General features: G+C 40.7%; 1 protein-coding gene across 2 annotated transcripts in view; it reads right to left on the reverse strand.

Annotated features, from left to right (window-relative positions):
* Positions 1-1,863: 1,863 nt before the first annotated feature.
* The window catches only part of stac (SH3 and cysteine rich domain), a 31,415-nt gene continuing 13,506 nt past the window's right edge, over positions 1,864-19,772 (reverse strand). For both annotated transcript variants that reach the window (XM_069687696.1, XM_069687695.1), the window contains 8 exons: positions 18,256-18,337; positions 17,958-18,064; positions 17,118-17,199; positions 16,290-16,357; positions 12,453-12,544; positions 7,923-7,974; positions 5,525-5,662; positions 1,864-3,387 (listed from right to left, as the gene is read on the reverse strand). In XM_069687696.1, coding sequence (XP_069543797.1) covers positions 3,289-3,387; positions 5,525-5,662; positions 7,923-7,974; positions 12,453-12,544; positions 16,290-16,357; positions 17,118-17,199; positions 17,958-18,064; positions 18,256-18,337 — 720 coding nt within the window. In that variant the 3' untranslated portion in view covers positions 1,864-3,288. The remainder of the gene's footprint in view (positions 3,388-5,524; positions 5,663-7,922; positions 7,975-12,452; positions 12,545-16,289; positions 16,358-17,117; positions 17,200-17,957; positions 18,065-18,255; positions 18,338-19,772) is intronic.

Below are 19,772 nucleotides of genomic sequence, written 5' to 3' on the forward strand. Positions count from 1 at the left end.
ATAGCTCAAGAATGTATGTCCAAATTATGACACAATTTCACATGTTAAATGAAGCATTAACATTTTATATCTGAGATCAAAGGTCAACTTTACCACCTCTGCCTTGTTTCCCAATCAGTCAGACGGCTCTATAGACTGAAGCGCTGCATTGCCACCTCCTTGCTGCCAAATTATCTTTGAGCCTGGCTTTCAAGCAGTTCCTTGGATTTAGTTTGTCTTTCCTTGTGTATGAACCTTTAGGCTTATACGCTCACCTGCTTTCCAGTGTTATTCCTGCTTTTCAGTCCAAATCCTTGGTGCCATTGGCCACTTTGCCATACAGGATATGTAATACCACTGCCATAGCTAGTCAAAGTCTATTATCTTTGCTGATGCTTTTCTTCCAGTTTTCAAATAGTCATTGTTTTTGTTTTTTATTTTAATTGAATTTTTTTAATTTGTGGTAGTGTGTTCTCATCATGCTGAGGAGCTCAGTGGAAAACTTCAGCTGCACTGACGCTGTTTGATTGTTGGTTGAAGACCAGCTAAAGCCCGTATCAATTCACTGACAGAAATAAACACCATACTCCTGCAAACTATAAGTGTTAACTCTTCCAACGAACACCCTAATTTAGTATAAAGTGGGCTTTACACCACATGTAGAAGTGCTAAAGGTGTGACAAGAGATTGGACAACTTCACATCCCAGTTGTGTCATCCTAATGGTGTGAAATCAAAAAAACTCATGACCCCCCCACTAATATAGAAAATGACACTTAGACCGCACAGAAGTCAGCTAACCTTTCCGTTTAAGACATCATGACACTATATTTACCGCTCACAGTTTGAGTTTACACTCTTTCACGTGCACAACAGGCATGTAAAAAAATAACAGTGCTACAAGTATTTTGTTTGTTCTTAATAGGGTAGATGCCACATTAGCAAAGTGAAATAACAAGGTGAAGAGAAGGAGGTAGAAAAAACTTGAATATTGTTTTTATAAATACATATGTAGTGTGTATCACACTGCATGTTCCTCTTAACTGTTTACACCCTACAGGTGCACCGGGAATGATCATGTTTCTCAACTACTGATTAAAATATCTGATTCTTTCGCAGCTTAATTTTCCACCACATTCATCAGTTACGTCAGTTATCTGTTGTTCACTAGTTCAGTGGCTGTTGCACTGCACCATTACAGAATCAGAGGATTTGTCACTACATGTTGCTATTACTTTAAGGAATCAACAGGGGGTGCTAGACTCAAGCAATGAAGACCTGCTGGCGCCCTGCATAAGTGATATGAAACTATATGACACAATGATGCTGTTCAGTTGTGAGTGAATTGCTTCCTAGTACTTATTACTCATGTTGGTTCTGAAAGCTTTTCTTTGAGCTTGCTTTGTTTTCTGGTTTTTGGATCTTTTGTTTTTGTAACTGATCCAGCGATCAGTTATAAAAGCTCCTCATTTGTTTCAACCTCCTGCCTCTGATTCTGAGCATATGTTACCTTCTCCTTGTTAAACCGTTACTGACATCAACGGAAATACTCACTTTGGAGTTTGGACCTTTTTGAAAACATTAGGAAACGGTCATTGCGTGCAATTTGATGAGTATTTCATTTTGTGAGCATGATTTTATAATTGGAAATGTAACAGCGAACGCATTAAGCTAAAACTCAACAAAGAATCTCGTGGCGTTGTCCGATACTTGGTCAAAACGTTTGCAGGTTGTAATGCCTTTACACAGAATTTTTGATCGTTAAAAAGGTTTTGGATTTTATATTTAAAGTTATTGTGAAAAATAAAACTTTACAGGCATCTATGTGCATTATGGGAAAAGTAACTTTTCTTTTGTGTGAGGAAATGCTGCAGAAACACCACAAAAATCCAACATAATACAGTTTTGATTATTGTGGTAAAGAAGGAATTTTAATCTTGTAAGTACATTATGTACAATAAAGCGTTCTTGGACATTCAATAAAGCCAAGTTTCAGTGCAGAACAACCTTTGACAGATCTACTATATCTACTACGATGTAACACCTTGCCATAAATGCATTTACTCCTGTTCAGAACAGTCTGTGCTGAGAAAGAACAGAACCACAAGTGATCATTTGCAGTGAACACGCTAACTAGAAATGAATCATTTCCCTTCTATGTTCACAGGTCATTCCCAGCAGATAGAAAAAAAATGTGATCATGAAATCATTAAAAGACAAACAGCCTCTCTTCTGTTATATTGAAGCTTTACTGTAAAAAAAAAAAAAAAGAAGATCAAATTAAAGCAAGTAATTAAATGAATGAAGGAACAAATCTCTTTAAGCCTTGGAAGATAAATCTAGCAGAGTCTGCAGCCTGGAGGTAATACAAAATATTAAATTTGGTGAATAAGACGTCAAATTTCTAGACATGAGTTGTGACTGCGTCGATAACAACCTGCCGTGTATTTAACATCATCATTAAGTAAAAGACAGAACCTGGGCAGTGTGAGGACGATCGTTCTGGAAGACCACTGAGGAGTTACGTATAAAGCCTTTGATTGTGTCACACTCCTCTGAAAAAAATCCCTCACACTTTACTGTTTCTTACCTGCTACAAGAGAAACATATGGAAAGCTTTTTTTTTAAACTTTACACAAGTTATATATAAAGTTGTTGGTTTTATTATTTTTACGGATTTTCAGGGCTAATTGGAGGCTTAAATGTTATTATTTCATTGTGTATGTTGTTTGGTCTAATCCATTCCAGGGATTTTGCCGTCCAACATAATCATTACCGAGCTAGCTTTAATTACTTAGTATCAGCTCAACATTTTCTTGGAACATAATATAAAAGCATGAGGAAAACATAAGAAACTAAACTATTTTATTTCATGTATGTACTGAAACCTTGAAACAGAATTATTCTAGCAAGCGTTTGTTTCCTTTTATCAGGCTCAAACAGTCGGTCGGTAGCCCCACTTTCAAAAAATAAACAGCTTGTGGCTGAAAAAAGATAAAGGGGAGAGTAAAAAAAAACCAACACACATATACTCTATAAATTAAATCCAGTGACACAGTGATCTCCTGTCTCCTTGTCGTCTCAGTGTCTCTTTCTCTTTGTGCTGAGAAGGAGACTCTGACCTGCAACAAAGTGGTCCTCGGTGACAAAGCCAGCACCACTCGTACAAGTTCAAACCCCAGTTTCTGCCGAGGGGAGCTCCCTCACTTGTAATTGTTTCCCCCTCCTCTGACCTCCAGGGGGCCCACTGCTGCCTCCCCCTTCCACCTCTCTCTTTCTGTCTCTGTCTTCATTTCTCAGAACGTTTGTCTCAGATGATTTCCAAAACGTCACAGGGCACGAAGCCTCTCTTCTTTCCACTCTCCACTCTGATGAAGCCGTTGTGTTCTTCCTCACTGCTCACACAGATCTGAGATCCAGAAGAGAAATGTTACTTCAACGATTATAAATAGAAAATCCAGAAATCTCACAAAATCGAACGCGACAAAAATACTGTTTTATCATGTGTGTTGGCAAAAAGGCAAAAGCTATTCTACAGAGAGACCCCTGCATTGTAGACTTTAAGATGGTTTGTTTGTGCAGAGACCCAACATGTAATTTATGGGACGCATAAATTACATGTTATAAATACGAACACATACCGAGTTTACCATTAGAAGACATGATGTTGCCTTGACTGAAATAAATATGGCCAAATGTTTGTGAACACATTCTTTTGCGGACTTCTGGAGTCTGGAGCTGTATTTCATGGTTATAGGTCCCTAAGCCTCAATGTATGATACTTTACATTGGCTGCCAGTCAGTTTTTTTAGACTGACCTTTTACTACTACGTAACAGCAGTGCATTCGATTTAAAAATTTGAATTACATTTTTATCATTGTTTCCACTGACTGTATCAATATACAGTATTACCAACAGCAGTGTAGGTTTCACTCAATTTCACTCACAGACCCTCATAACGACTCAGAACACGCTTTGTTTGCATGCTTGCCCTGAACTCTCCACAACGTCTTCCCCTGTGTTTGCGCGATGGGAAAAGAGAGTCAGCGGGTCACTCTCTCATCTTGTGTTTTGCGGCTTCAACTCCACTGGGGGTTGCTTACTTTAAGTCTCCTCAGAGTCCCAACGTGCCCTGGAAAGCATTGTGGGAAAATAAAGGGGGCCTGATCTAAGTGAAGCCATTATGCGAAAATGCTAATTTAATGGTAACTCATAAGAAGAACCCTCCGACTGCCAACTACAGTTGCTTTTCAGTGAATAAGTGTGTGCGAGGGAACAGTCGCTGGAGGTAAGAGCTGACGTGGGAGCTGCAGGAGGGTGATAAGATGACTGAAGTGCTGCTGGGTAAGGTGAATCTGATGTGCTCTAATGGCTGGGGTGTGATCATGAATCAGAATCAGGTGTAATATAGAAATGTGAATGTCCGCGATAACGGTCATTGCTCCGGATGATGTTCTCTGAATCAACCTGTGAATGTTTGGGCGGACTCCTTATACTTAAGGTGAAATTCATGCGGTCTATTTTTCTGGCCGCAAAGACACACAATTAACCCGAACGGCAATCATAGCGCTACTTTTCTCGAGAAGACCTTTCAGCTTGACTTTCAGGCAATTTTAATTTCATTCAGCAGGTTTTTATTCACCACCATGCTGTAGTGTTCTTGTCCTTTCAAATAAACATTCCTCTAAAGTGAAGCCACAGTTGACCGCTGACAGCGGTGCACTAAAAGTCCAACATATTTGACATCCAATCCAAAACTGACCTGAAAAAAACCTTAACCTGACTTACATAAATCAATTTTCCAAAAGAGAGACTGACCAAAAGAGACCCCATAATTACATCCAATACATCAGCAGCAGCAGCATGAAGCAATTAACAAGCAGCTGTTGTTCAATAATGTTAAATTACATTTCTGTTTTGATGACTGTGATGTAGCACTTGTTTAATTGAGTCTGATTGAATCCACTCTGATATGAATCATATTGACACACATCCCTGAGATCTGTGGCAATACAACCCCCCTCCCCACCCCCCGCCCACACCCCCACCCGACCTGATTAGTAAATTATAATTTGGACCCAGCCTCACTGCAGTCATGGTTGGTTCTCATGGTGGTTGACAATGCATCTCCTGAAAGGAACGGGTATTTAACAGCAAATAAATGTCATCTATATTCATAATTTATCAAGATTATCTTCTTTTTTTTTTGTACAAACAAAAGAAAATGAGTTAACCATAATTATTAAAAGATGCTATAATCACACATTAAACATACATTTTACACCGTATCTATTTACTGGGTGTCCTTCTGTTGCGTCTTTTTGTTGAGTGTCTCCATAGCGGAAGGACATGCTCACACACCCTCTGCCAAAAGGCCCAAAATACCCACAGCAACACAACAGCTGTTGCAGATGTGGACACTGACAACCCATAACAACCTAAAACAATTCAGGATACAAGGTTTTCATTGAATAGTAGCAGAAACTGTAGAATAAATGTCACTCATCATCATCAGTCTCATTATAGAGGATAAATTGGACAGTACCTGTCCCTCCTTCAGGGTGATCTGGCCTTGCTCCTTGCAGCCGATGAAGGTCCTGTTACACCTGAACACTTGGTCCCCGGCCCGCAGCTGATGAGCAAAGGCTGCTGGGAAGAAACCGATCCTGTCCTCAATTACCCCCTGAAAAAAATTAAATAATCATTACATATGAAAACAGCCGACACATGGAAGGGCAGGACGTAAGAGGATTACAAGCGCAGTGTTTTCATAAATGATTAGATCAAAGCCTTGAAAAAACAACAGGTGGACATACATCTGTATGATTAAAATAATTCAATGATATACAGTGTATGCCTGGTGCTAATGTACAGTGGTGTGAAAAAGTGTTTGCCCCCTTCCTGATTTCCAATTGTTTTGCATGTCTGTCACACTTAAATGTTTCAGATCATCAAACAAATTTAAATATTAGTCAAAGATAACACAAGTAAACACAAAATGCAGTTTTTAAATAAAGGTTTTTATTATTAAGGGAGAAAAAAGAATCCAAACCCACATGGCCCTGTGTGAAAAAGTGTTTGCCCCCTCCTGTTAGAACATAACTTAACTGTGGTTTATCACACCTGAGTTCAATTTCTCCAGCCACACCCAGGCCTGATTACTGCCACACCTGTTTTCAATCAAGAAATCACTTCAATAGGACCTGCCTGACAAAGTGAAGTAGACCAAAAGGTCCTCAAAAGCTAGACATCATGCCGAGATCCAAAGAAATTCAGGAACAAATGAGAAAGAAAGTAATTGAGATCTATCAGTCTGGAAAAGGTTATAAAGCCATTTCTAAAGCTTTGGGACTCCAGAGAACCACAGTGAGAGCCATTATCCACAAATGGAGAAAACATGGAACAGTGGTGAACCTTCCCAGGAGTGGCCGGCTGACCAAAATTACCCCAAGAGTGCAGCGACGACTCATCCGAGAGGTCACAAAAGACCCCACGACAACATCCAGAGAACTGCAGGCCTCACTTGCCTCAGTTAAGGTCAGTGTTCATAACTCCACCATAAGAAAGAGACTGGGCAAAAATGGCCTGCATGGCAGAGTTCCAAGACGAAAACCACCGCTGAGCAAAAAGAACATTAAGGCTCGTCTCATTTTTGCCAGAAAACATCTTGATGATCCCCAAGACTTTTGGGAAAATACTCTGTGGACTGACGAGACAGAAGTTGAACTTTTTGGAAGGTGTGTGTCCCGTTACATCTGGCGTAAAAGTAACACCGTATTTCAGAAAAAGAACATCACACCAACAGTAAAATATGGTGATGTGGTAGTGTGATGGTCTGGGGCTGTTTTGCTGCTTCAGGACCTGGAAGACTTGCTGTGATAAATGGAACCATGAATTCTACCGTCTACCAACAAATCCTGAAGGAGAATGTCCGGCCATCTGTTCGTGACCTCAAGCTGAAGCCAACTTGGGTTCTGCAGCAGGACAATGATCCAAAACACACCAGAAAGTCCACCTCTGAATGGCTGAAGAAAAACAAAATGAAGACTTTGGAGTGGCCTAGTCAAAGTCCTGAGCTGAATCCTATTGAGATGCTGTGGCATGACTTTAAAAAGGCGGTTTGTGCTAGAAAACCCTCCAATGTGGCTGAATTACAACAACTCTGTAAAGATGAGTCGGCCAACATTCCTCCACAGCTGGAAAAGACTCATTGCAAGTTATCGCAAACGCTTGATTGCAGTTGTTGCTGCTAACGGTGGCCCAACCAGTTATTAGGTTTAGGGGGCAAACACTTTTTCACACAGGGCCATGTGGGTTTGGATTTTCTCTTCTCCCTTAATAATAAAAACCTTCATTTAAAAACTGTATTTTGTGTTTACTTGTTATCTTTGACTAATATTTAAATTTGTTTGATGATCTGAAACATTTAAGTGTGACAAACATGCAAAAAAATAAGAAATCAGGAAGGGGGCTAACACTTTTTCACACCACTGTATGAGTTCACACAGAGCACATATACGCTGCATGCAGGTGTTACATCCGGTGCTAATCTTTGTCTCTTGACTTATTTATCTGTCGTTCAAAGACCGAACAGGCCAGATGTCTCCGTGTATCTACAGCCTGCAGAGAACAACAGCGTTAAAGTGCGTGATGAGTTTCTTCATGGTCTGGTGGCAACAGGCTGTCTGTGCAGTCATGTTTTGGCCCTTTTGTCTCCCTAATTTATCTGTCATGCATTTGTGTCCTGACTTGTTTCCTCGCTCCTATAATTTACAGCTTAACTTCCTGTGATTTATGATATAATTTTCTTTTAAGGGCACTTTTTTTGGGGGGGGGGGGGTACAGGGATTATGCAAATTTATAGAAAAACCAACAACTTGAAAACTGGAAAGTTTATTATGCTCACAAAACATGAACAAAAATCGGTTCGGTTTCATATCTACCTTCCACCAGTCATCATTGGAGTCATCAGCCAATAGGATTCTGTCTCCCGCTCTGCAATAGATAAAAACATAAAACTGTGTAAAAAAAATATGAAAACAAAGTAAAAATTTTTTTTTTTTTTCTCTTCAATCACCATGGTCGGACAAAACAAGTGAGAGGCCATGATGCAATATAGATAAGATAACCGGACCTGCTTAGCCTTGCCTACCAGTTTACCAGCTGTGTTAATGAATTGTTAAAACAGCAGTACATCAAATGTATTTAAATGGAGTCAACAAAATACTTTGACCTCCCTTTTATTCCTATGTTGGCTTATATGAATGGTAAAGAGGCTGTTTCTTACAACAGAAATGGAGCCCACATCTTGGAGGCTGCCATGCTGACTGCTTGCTTCCCAAATTGCTTCCCAAAACTGTCAAAATTCTCGCCCGCCCGAACGAACAATCAGTTTTAAATGACACGTGATACAAGCTAATCCTGTTTGCGGTAATTCCCCCTTATCCAGGAAATGCATGAATCATTGTATCACAGCACCACGTGTGACATAATTACGAACATCTGCTCCGAGCCGTCAGCTACATTTGACCAATAAAAATCAAAAGGATCAGCACAGTTGAGCCAAATGTTGGTTTACGTAATTTCCCCCTTTTTGTTTTTTTCCTTTTGTGGTTAGTTACAAGACTGGCTGGCCTTTGACTGGTAATAATCAAGCTGTTTATTGTGGGTGAGAAAAGCAAAGCACCTGACACTATAAAATCTTGTACGCTGATGAGAACAAAGATAAATGTTCCAGTAAGAGGAAGAGGAAGTTTACTGAGTGAGCTCCAAACAAATACCGTCTTAAAATGAAAGTCATTACAAAAAGGTGAGCTGTGAAAGTGAGAAAAGGATTGGTAAAAATCACTGAAAATTAAAATGATAAAAAAGAGAAGTGGGGTTATCTGAATCTGTTACTTTAAAAATGCAGAACTCATCATCATTATAATCACCACGCAGTCAAAGGTAATCATGTAATCAGAGCATGTGGTGGCAACCGAAACTAATCCCAAACCTGATTTTCTCACTAAAATGAAAATTGAAGCATTTGATGAAGTTTTTTTTAAAAATATTTTTGTCTTATTTTGGCGTCATGTGTTTGTGTTTGATGTATTGATTACAGTCTGCAGTGAGCCGGAGGGTTTCACAAGAGAAGACACTTGAAAAAAAAAAAGTATCAGTGGACAGGGAGTCCTGGAGAATCGATGATTTTCATATGAAGTTTGACGATTTAAGTTTTTCACAACCACATACAGAGGAAGGATCCCTGAGTCTGTGTGTGTGTGTGTGTGTGTGTGTGTGTGTGTGTGTGTGTGTGTGTGTGTGTGTGTGTGTGTGTGTGTGTGTGTGTGTGTGGAGGGGGGGGGGGGGAGACAAGATCACTCTCTCATCCTTAAATCCTCTGAGGATTTCCGCAAGAACCAGAAACAAATGGGCACTTAGGTTGAAGGACTGTTCGTGATGAATGCTCTCTCTTTCCTGAGGGCCTCTTTCAAACTGTTACAAATGATGCCCCATCAATTATGGTGAAGCAGGCAATAAAATCTGTACTCTAGGTTTCAGAATGTAAAAAATCCTCAGATAACAAGACAGAGTAGACATGCAGGGGGCCATGTCTACTTTAAATTACCGTTTCAATATATGTGCATTAAAATCACTGTCAGCTGACAGTCAAATACCTAACATATCCCCCCCCACACCCTCCCACACACGCACACATTTTTTTATTTATTTCTGTAAATCAAGAATATAATTTAGCAAAATTATTGATTTGAGTTTGCACATATGCCTGTTTAAAGGGCAAATGAAAGCAGCGCTGGCCCCAGACCAATCAGTGTCACATCTTGTGATTTCAATTAGTAATTAGTTAATTAAAATTAAAAGCGATTGGGGCGTGGCCAGAAATACAACATGCTTTAACCCCCCCCCCCCGTCCCCCCTCCATAGTCCGTGTTTATTGACTGTATGTGTATCAGCCACAAGGCAGCGCTCAGACTCTTTTACTTTGTATTTTAACTTAACACTAGGAGTGGACTTTTTTTTAATAATTTTTTTGTGCCAATTACAACGTGCTGTTTGTGATCACCTACATTTGGTCAAATATCTGACTGGCTCTATAACAGTTATAGTGTGAAGGACTAACGGAGCGGGAGAAAATGAGACTCATACAGCAGTCTGACAATCATCAACTGCTATGTTTACATAGTGGAGCAAAATAGAACAGTTCTCCCGTCATCAGGATCAGCTGGTCTTATTCCTGTATTGCTCATGGTGTCAGATCAGTGTGTTGGTCTTTATGTTTTACATGATGTCAATACTATATGAAAGTGGGTGCTCAAAACATTTAATACAATATTTCTTCATCTCACCCTAGCCCGAAACACTTAGTGGTTAGCGACACTATTACCCACAGTCCAGATTTCCATCACCTGGGCTAATTTTTTTTTTTTTTTTTGCAACAAGTAGATTATTAAAAAAAAAAAAGTATCAATAAAATATGTCATACTTTATTGGGTAAAAAAAGATGGATTTGAATTCATATAAATAAATATGCCTCCAGACCAGCAAAGTCAAATCAAAAGAAAGCAAATAATAGCACAATGAGTTGAATAGTTAGATATTTTTAGCCACAGAAAAAGCAAGAGCAACTCAAGCACAGCTAGTTGAAGCAGCTGTAAACTAGTTAACTCTGAAAGTAACTTTTAGATTATTTTATTTTTTTAAATGGGCATGGCCTCCCCACCCCTCCCACCCCCGGCTGCTGATCACCAGCTGATTGCCTGCACACCTGTTGTCCATCTACTCGTCAAGCTTCACTGCTTCTACCAAGCTCCTGAATCCGCTGATTGTTGTTTACCCTGCGTGGTAGAATTGTTTTCTTAGCTAATCCCACACCCGCAACGCCTCCCAGCCCAACCTCAGCTCATTCACGCGCTCGTTCACACCTATGGGCAATTTATAGAATCACCAATTGACCTGACGTGCGTGTCTTTGGACGGTGGGAGGAAGCTGGAGTACCCGGAGAGAACCCACACAGGCACAGGTAGGACATGCAAACTCCCCGGCTGAGGTTCGAACCCAGAACCTTCTTGCTGGAAGTCCTGACCTACTTTTATTCATATTTGTGTTCTTTTAATTCAGTCAAATTTGAAATGAAGAGATTTTACTTTTTGTAGTTTACTATCAGTGCTCCAAAAAAAAAAAACTTCTTCCACCATCGGTGACTAATAATTTTACCTTTTCACTGTAAGTGTAACAAGACATTTTGAACAGCTTTAAAGTAGCAGGTTTCTGCTCTGTGATTCAGACTCCATTTGTCTTCGGTCCATCTTCTAAATCATGCAGGTATCTATTTCCGTGCTGGCCAGAAAAAAGCATCTCATCATTTTAACCAAAATAAATGAAATCAGTATTAGCTTTCAATAATAGCATATCCCATCATAGCTACTGACACACTCTAAGAGCCTAATGGGAGCTGTAAATGGAATTTTTAAAGATCCTCCATCTCTTTCAGGATAAATCAAAGACATGTGACCCACTGATATTAATAGACAATCACAGCAGTCACACGGGTGCCATTAACGAGGCCACTCCAGAGAAATAAATCTATGAGGGACAACACCTAAAAAGCAGACACTAATGAGTTTGTTTAAATCTATTCTTGTATATTTCAACCCGTTCTGCTCTGAATAAAGTGATTACATGAGATAAAAGAGAGAAAAAACAAAGATGCATTAATTAGAGATTACTTGATTTCCTGGTACGAAAAAGTAAATGACTACTCTTGAACAGCACTAACACCGCTTGATAAGATATTTAATTGCAGTGCACTGTTTTTTAAGACGGAAATTGTATTTTTTCATTATTATTGTCATTGAAAAATGCATCAGGACAAGCAGCAAGAGTCCATAACACACAGCGGCTCTGTTTTCATCTTAGCTGCTGTGTGTGCATGGCAGGCCTGTGCAGTAATCAAGAAATTATGATTATAGTGTTAATTAAAAATAAGGGAATACAGCCCGTGCTCTGTGGCTGTGCAATTGAAAGAGTCAAACTACTGATTTAAGATGCACAAAGTAGTTCTCTGAATAATTAAGACTAATGATCATAATCAAAAAGTGTATTTGCATTATTGAGAAGCTGGAACAGATTGTTTGGTTCGAAGATTTTTTTTTCCTGGCAGGTGACCTCTGGTGTATGAATTAATAACGGCTGCATTCACTCAGTCATTCAGAAGATTAAAATCAAATTTCACCAGTGAAGTTGAACCGTGCTCATGAGAATGCGAAATTTCAGTGTGCGAGCCTCGGCCAGCTTTGTTTGCCATTTTGGACAACAGAAAAACAGGTCAAAAGAAGCGACTGCGGGCACGTCTGAGTCGATCAGTCAGTCCCTGGACAGGTGTGTGTGTGTGTGTGTGTGTGTGTGTGTGTGTGTGTGTGTGTGTGTGTGTGTGTGTGTGTGTGTGTGTGTGTGTGTGTGTGTGTGCCAACCTCATTTCCAGGTCGTGGCTCTCTTGGGCGGCGAAGCTATACAAGGCCACGTACGTGTTGAGGACATCTTTCTCTAGCTGGCTCTGCTCCAACTACACAACAAATAAACAAACAAACACACACACACACAGAAAAAACCATAAGCTTGCATGCAAACAAATGCAACACTATATTTTCTATTGTCTCTTTTTGCAGTCGCATCTTAAAATAGTCTTTTGGCTTTCACATTATCAGGAGAAGCCCTTGTTTACAACACGCTGATAGAACGAGGAGCTGCTTAAGTTCTTCTGCAATCTGTTTCTTTTGATCCTGCGTCAACATGAGTGGGAGAAGCAGGATCAGGTTTTCATGAAGTTAAAACAGGACAGTACTGTGGGTGGCGAGGAAGTTCTCGGAGAAGTGTTAGCACAATTAGCGGGCCGACGTGGCGCCATTCTGCCGCTCTTCGCACCTGCTCAGAAAAGCGGTGGGTGCATTTTCCTGTTTCACCAGCTAATACCTTGAGCCCCCATTATGCCTGCTGTGTCCCTGAAATCCATCCATGTGATAACTCGTCCTCTTCCTGCATGGCAACAGGAGGGAACCTTGCGTTAAAAGATATGACGGCGGCTGTTTTTGTGGGAGACTTTTCCATCTTTGGGGCGCGGTATAGTAATGAAGAGAAGCGATTGTGGTCCTCTGTGGCTCCCTGAACGTCACCCATGTGGACTGGAAATGTGTGCTGATGGATGAGTGGAGTTAACTGCAGCTATGAGGCAAACTGCCTCTGTGGCCTCGGGGGAGTGGGAGGGGTGGGGAGGGAAGGGTGGGGGAACAACAACAACATCAAGCAGTGGTGATCCATTACAGCCAGAGTTGCTCACTGGCCTTGGGAGGCTTTTGATGCTGCGACAGCCTGGAACGGTGGATGACAAGAACCAGGCTGGCCAAGATAACAAACTCCTTTTTACCGAGTTATCAAACAAAGAGAACTCTCCCTGCATTCCAGTATCCACACTACCATACTATTTAGTATGCCAAAAAAAGATTTGGTATGTCCCAATACTTGGTACGTCAGACAGAAGATGCCAAAAGTACCAGGACGTCCTACTACATCCGGTTGTATTTTTGCAGTATGCAGGCCAGCATGCTACTCGAGCTGTTGTGACCCCCAATCTTTTGCGCAGTGGAAGATGCGTCACATCATCGACTGACCCACCGAGGCAGTTGGTGGCGCTGATGGTCCGCCCGCAAAAGGAAGAGGAGTAGGAAGCAGAAGAGGCATTAAAAGGAAGCCTACTCATTCTAAATCGCAAAGTGGGTCAAAGTTCAAGACCCATTTTTATGATGACGTAGTATGTCCCAATTGTACACATACTACATGCAACAGTAGATACTTTTTAAGGGTGCGCTCGCCTCACCCACACCTGAGCTTCATTCAGCCATCAGTGTTGGGCTGGTGCTGCTGTAGTTTAGCTTCATGCCACTGGTGAGACTCTTTGTGGCTGACTAGTTAGTAGAAGTGCTTGTGTTCAACTCTCCTGTTTTGTGGCTATGGGGAACTCAGTGGTGTCTTTTTCTTGTGGGGCAATTGAGTTTTTTCTTTTCTAGTAACGGTGGGGTTTTTTTTTGTTGTTGTTTATTTTGGCCTTTGAGACCCAGACATTTATATTTGCTTCCATTTCTCCACTTTTAGTTTTGTTGCTGTGAAACACCAACTGCAACCTTCTCTTAGCGTTGTGGGCTCATTTGCTGCAAAGTTGTCAGGTCAATTTGTTTAGTTTCCCCCTTGAAGTTAAATTGAGAGTAACATGCTGGGTCCTATGTTGCATGACCATGTTTCTGCAGAAGCCCAGAAGGGACAGACCGAACCCTGGCTCTAAAGAGGGCCTTTCATGAGTGTCATGACCACCAAAGACTCTCCTTCACGTTTGCAAACACAGGCTGAGGTTATGGGTATTCAACTGTTGCAATCTGCTGCTCACCACTAGCTGCAACTAAATTCTACTCTAAAACTGCTCCTTTTAAAACAGCTGATCTCAGCTGGAAAAAAAAAAAAACAGTAATAAAAAAACCAAAACAAACAATGAGCTGAAAGGGCTCCACAGATCTGGGGATAACTTTGTGTTTTCACAATACACATATTAATTTCAGTCACTATAAATATATAAATATTGATCAGTGTAGCTTTAAGAGACCATTTTCTTTCCAAGAAAATCATTTCGTGATGGGAAGTGATCCATTTCATGTCCCCAGCAGAAGCAAAGTTTGTTTTGAAAGAACACAATCCACCGCAAAGTAATGGAAAAATAAAAGAGTGCCACCTCACAAAATCAAAACTTTCCAAGAAGAAACCAATGTATGAACCAGGCTATTTTACCGTCAATTGATCTCCAGAGAGTTTAACACTAAACCTGAAAAGTGTGAACAGATGGCAATCCTGTGTGTGCGTGTTCCCATTTGTGCGTATGAGTCCCTCTCATCTTAATTTGGAGGCTCCTTCTCTGGTGAAGAAGCAGTTTTCTCTGCTCATTACCCTGCAGAGCCTCCATCTGTCTGTCTGCCAGCCTCAGCTAATGGACCTGTCGGCTGACAGACAAACAGCCCGCTGCCAGCTGTGCTCGGTCCAGCCTGATAACACTGCTCAACGCACTTCAACTCTCTTCCCTGAAATGGATGACTGGACTGCTAGATTGTTTTGGAGTACATGTGCGTGTTCGCCTTGTATGGTTATTTGTTTATTTTTGTGTTTGTCTCAAGTATCTGTGGTCTTTTTCCATTGTTGACAACGGAGATAAACATGTTAAACGATAAAAGTAAACGGGCAAGATGGCTGCACATAGGAAAATAAAGAACAGTGATACCGAGAGCACCACAAAACCCATCATGGAAGGAGGAGATGGAGAGGAAGGGAACAGTTTTGAAATCTGGCCATGAAATATTCATTGTTGCTCCGCGGGGGGTGATAAGATATTCACAGAGGTTTAACCTTTTTCTTTCTCTGGCATGAATTTTGCACCATCAGCACTGCATCTGCACTGTAGAGGATAAATACAGCAGCTCGGACCCAAGAGCTGCTGAGCCAAACGCGAAGATCAAGACTTGCCCATATCAGTGCAGGCCTGTGGTGTCAGTTCAGGTTTGATTTGTTACATCAGGAAGAAGAAAAAGACAGTTTTCTCCCCAAAGTCCTGGGGAATTCAGTGGCAACGACGGGGATGGGGTGGGGTCAGAGTGCTTAATGGACGCAGAACAGGCTGGCTGGGTATCAGTTCTCAGATGAACTGTGCAGAGTTCAGGCGCTGGTCAGAGAACAAAGTTGGTTCTCAGAAGTTTTGGAAATAATGCGTGTGACAGTAAGACTGAGCTGCAGAATAACTAAAACTGCAAAGGGGGAAAAGAAGGAAACTAAAAAGCGCTGACTTGTGAAACTGCTGAAAATACAGCTGAAACTTGCAGTTCCTCTAAAATAGTGCATTTAATTTACTTCCTGTGCCTCCCTATAATTACCAGTTTATCACTTTGCTGCTAAAATGTTTGTTTTTTTATTTACAAAAGTGGCAGCAATTATCTGTAGAGGTGAAAATGTTTGTGTTTTAGGCTGAATTGAAGACTCGCATTTTGTCTGAGGAACAAAAGAATTGTGACTTTCTCTACAAGTTTTGGATCAACTATTGTTTGCCAAATATATTTCACTGACATTTGATTTTTGTCCAACGGGGGTTTTTTTTGGCAGCATGGTTGCCTTAAAAATCTATTCAAGTACATGTGGGAAGCAAAAACACACAAGGTAAAAATTGAAACACAATGCTGCAAATACACACACAAAAAGTTTTGCATAATGAATTAGTTTCTCACCGGCAAGTCGTCAGGTTTTCTCTCTGGCTGGTGGTAAAGCTCGGTCCCGTTCTCGATGACTGTGAAGACTGAGAAAACAAACCGTCTGAATGAATCTAAAGTCATGTTTTTGGAGCCCTTTTTGTTCTCTGTGGAAAGATCATAAAGTTCAGTAGTTTAATTAAAAGATGTCTTTTCTTCAGTGGAAAACATTGGCCTGATGGTGGCACGAGATCAAAAGTGTCATCATCATTATGACTCTTCTTCTGGGTAGTACATACTGTATCAATACATAGTTTTTATTCAACATAGCTGTCTTTTTCCCCCCATTCACCCAAGAACTATCTGGAGCAGTTTCAAGGCCAGCACATGGCACGGGCTAAAAATTTAATTTTTTTTTTTTTTTTTTTTTTAATTTTTTGTAGGGTCAGCTTCTTTTGTCTGAAGGGAATCGTTTAGTGATTTCTAATGGACTTCGGTGTGTTCCACTATTTTCCTTGTTGTTCTGCCTTCACTGTTCGGAGTGTAAAGGGTCAGTACCGTGCCCTTTTACCATGGAGACTTTTGTACAACTGAAAACCGCAGTCACCGCTTCATCAAGAGCTACACACAATTCAGGTCAGGAAGAAAGAGGTGCTCAAATGTTTCTTTTTGTCCAGTGTCCATCGCAGAGTCAGTAACATAGTAAAGAGTTCAGCTTAGTGGAAAACTGGGTATCTTTGATGGGGAATTCGATGCTGCAAACTTCTCTGACTCTTTTGTGGGTAGAGCATCAGCAATGTGTTGTTCCCCTGTGTCACTACATGGCTTTAATCCAGATGCACACAGTGTACTGCAGTGGATACTCACCGTCATCGCTGTGTTTTCGTGACAGCTCCTGCCTACTGCTATGAGCCACAACTTCCTCTGGAACCTTGTCCAAGTCACTGGTCTGTGGAGATTTAGATAGACCGGATGGAAATGATTGGATAGAAAAACGTGGATGTAGATAAACGAATAAAGAAATAGACGGGTAGACAAATACTAGATGGACAAGTCCATTTTCTTTGCACAAAAATAGCTAAAAATCCACCTCCTTTCACAGACTAACCAGCTATCTGGAAATCTAGAGTGCAGTAAACATGCTGTTTCATTGGTTGCATTTGGAAACTATTATCAGAACCCCTGTTGAGATCACATTGTCTCTGCAAACCTCCACTGACAAACACACCCACTCACTAACAGCTGCACAGGACAGGATGGCCCAAACCCAGCCGCTCTTAGATGTCCTCATACATACAAAGGCCCCTATCCACACTGCACAAACAGTTTAGCTTATATTAGGAGATTTTCTCTGAGTGCTACACATGCAGACGGGAAGGAGGCTGAAGCACGACAGCTCTACAATCACACTAGTTCATCTTCAGAGCTGTAACATGAGCAGTTACTCGGACATCTCCAATGATGACTGCCTGGACCAGACTACCTTTATTGGTAGTGTTTACAGCCCTGCAGAGGCAGTATCTATTAAGACCATCAGTTTCATAATGTCTGAGGGGCAATGGGACAAAATACAAGGTAGAAAACCTGAACTGAGGTCCTTATGTGTCTGCGTGTGGTTTGACAATGAGGAGACATGAAACACAAAATGGGACAAATAAAAAAAAATGCAACACGTTTCTGCATTCGAATTTAAACAGCGACTCTTACCGAGTTTCTGTGTGGAGACTCGGAGCCGCTGGCCCTCTTGGCCTTTTGTGCCAGTGAGGTCCCAAACCTCAGGGCTTCATACACGGGGTCCACCTTATTGCCACAGGCTTCAGAAAAGAACAATACCAAGCATTTAAAAAAAATTTTTTAAAAAGCTCGCAACAAATAAATGTTAAGCTTTTATCATAGTCATGTATGCACGTCTTGTAAAACGGCTCAAGTGGAAAAGTGGGCCAAGAGGACTGGACTTAAGGTTTTGCTTGAGACTGCAATCATTTCGGATATGTAAGCTACTCACCAATGGGCATGACTTCTTTGATGCAGCCATACTGTTCCTGGATCAGTAATGGAGAACTGTAGTATCGCCGAAAGCCTTTTGGCTGAAAAGGGAGAGAGGGGGGAGGGTGAGGGGAGAGAGAGGCCACAGACATTAGAGGCAAATCGATATGCAGCGGCGCAGGCAGAGCAGGACCCCGACACCAAAGCACTGCACATAACTCTACGAATCTGGAGAACAGATGACCTCAGAGATAAAGTGATCAGATGAAGTTACGTCACACCAGATGTCAGGCTGTTAGGACAGATCAGTACATCCCGGCAAAACAAAGTTATTCTGTACCAGGCGGAAAAATATAGAATAAAGTTTATACAGAATGGGAGTCACAAGTGCCAAAAGAAATTGGGGCAATAAAAAAACAATAACTATTTTAAGTTGTTAATCATACAAAAGATAAACTAATCAACAACTCGTGTAATATCTGTGTTTTATGTAACATTTTATGTAATATTATGCATTAGGTTTTAAGTTAGGAAGTTAAGAAAAAAAAAAAAATTTGCTTGGTCTGTTACCACTGCACCCCGATCCCGGCTAAGTGGAAGAAAATGGATGGAAATAGATAGATGGTTTTAAGAGACTAATGATTTAATATTGGATACAACACAAACTTGCTGTGTATCACCTTTAAAAGCTATTAGTTAATACATTATCCCTTCACTACTATCATTAGTGAATTAATCGTTATAAATGGTACAATAACTTGGGTTGCAAAGAGCATGGCTGTAAAGGCTTCTGAGAAAACAAAAACTGAGCTTTGCACATTCTGCCAATAATGTACTACTATGTTGTGGATATAATGTAAACATGGCAACACAGAACTGAATGCACCTATCTGAGCTGAGTGTCTCATTTGTTTGAGGGTGGGTGAGAAATGTATTTATAGAAACATCGATAAGTTGTTTCATGCTCGTGTGTGTCTCAACAATAAGACCGAGATGTTACAAGATCATTTTGCCATGAATAGTGGTTTTCTGCATCTGCAATGCATTTTAGCAACCTGCGAGAGGAAAATAAAACTACAAAGCTATTCAAGTGCGAATAAAACGTTTTTTTTTCCTACAACGAACAAAATGATTCGATCCAGGACAGAAGAGAAACATGTTGACGACATCCATCACACAACATAACTATAGAGTAACTAACTATCAGTTGCACCCATTTTTACCCTCGGCACATTATTCCCTGAATGAAAAAATATTGATGTTTACAGTTTTAAATTGAGCATGACCAACATAAATGAATAGCTGATTTATTACAGAGCTGAAATCCCAACCTGCATGGGCAGAAACTGATCTAATACAACACTGACTCTGACTGAAGTAGTTCACCAACCAACTAGAAAAACTTTGTCTCAAAGTTCCTATCTTAATTTGTCTGCCTGTCGTGTGCTCCTCCGATCTCCAAAGGCCCTCAAACATTCAGCATTTATATATCTATTACCGCCTCCCATCAAATCAATAGTTCCCCATCAGGTCTGA

This window comes from Brachyistius frenatus, unplaced genomic scaffold, assembly GCF_029030835.1.
Source record: "Brachyistius frenatus isolate BFR_SWC_R1_liver_20210118 unplaced genomic scaffold, ASM2903083v1 Contig_481, whole genome shotgun sequence".
Taxonomy (NCBI): domain Eukaryota; kingdom Metazoa; phylum Chordata; class Actinopteri; family Embiotocidae; genus Brachyistius; species Brachyistius frenatus.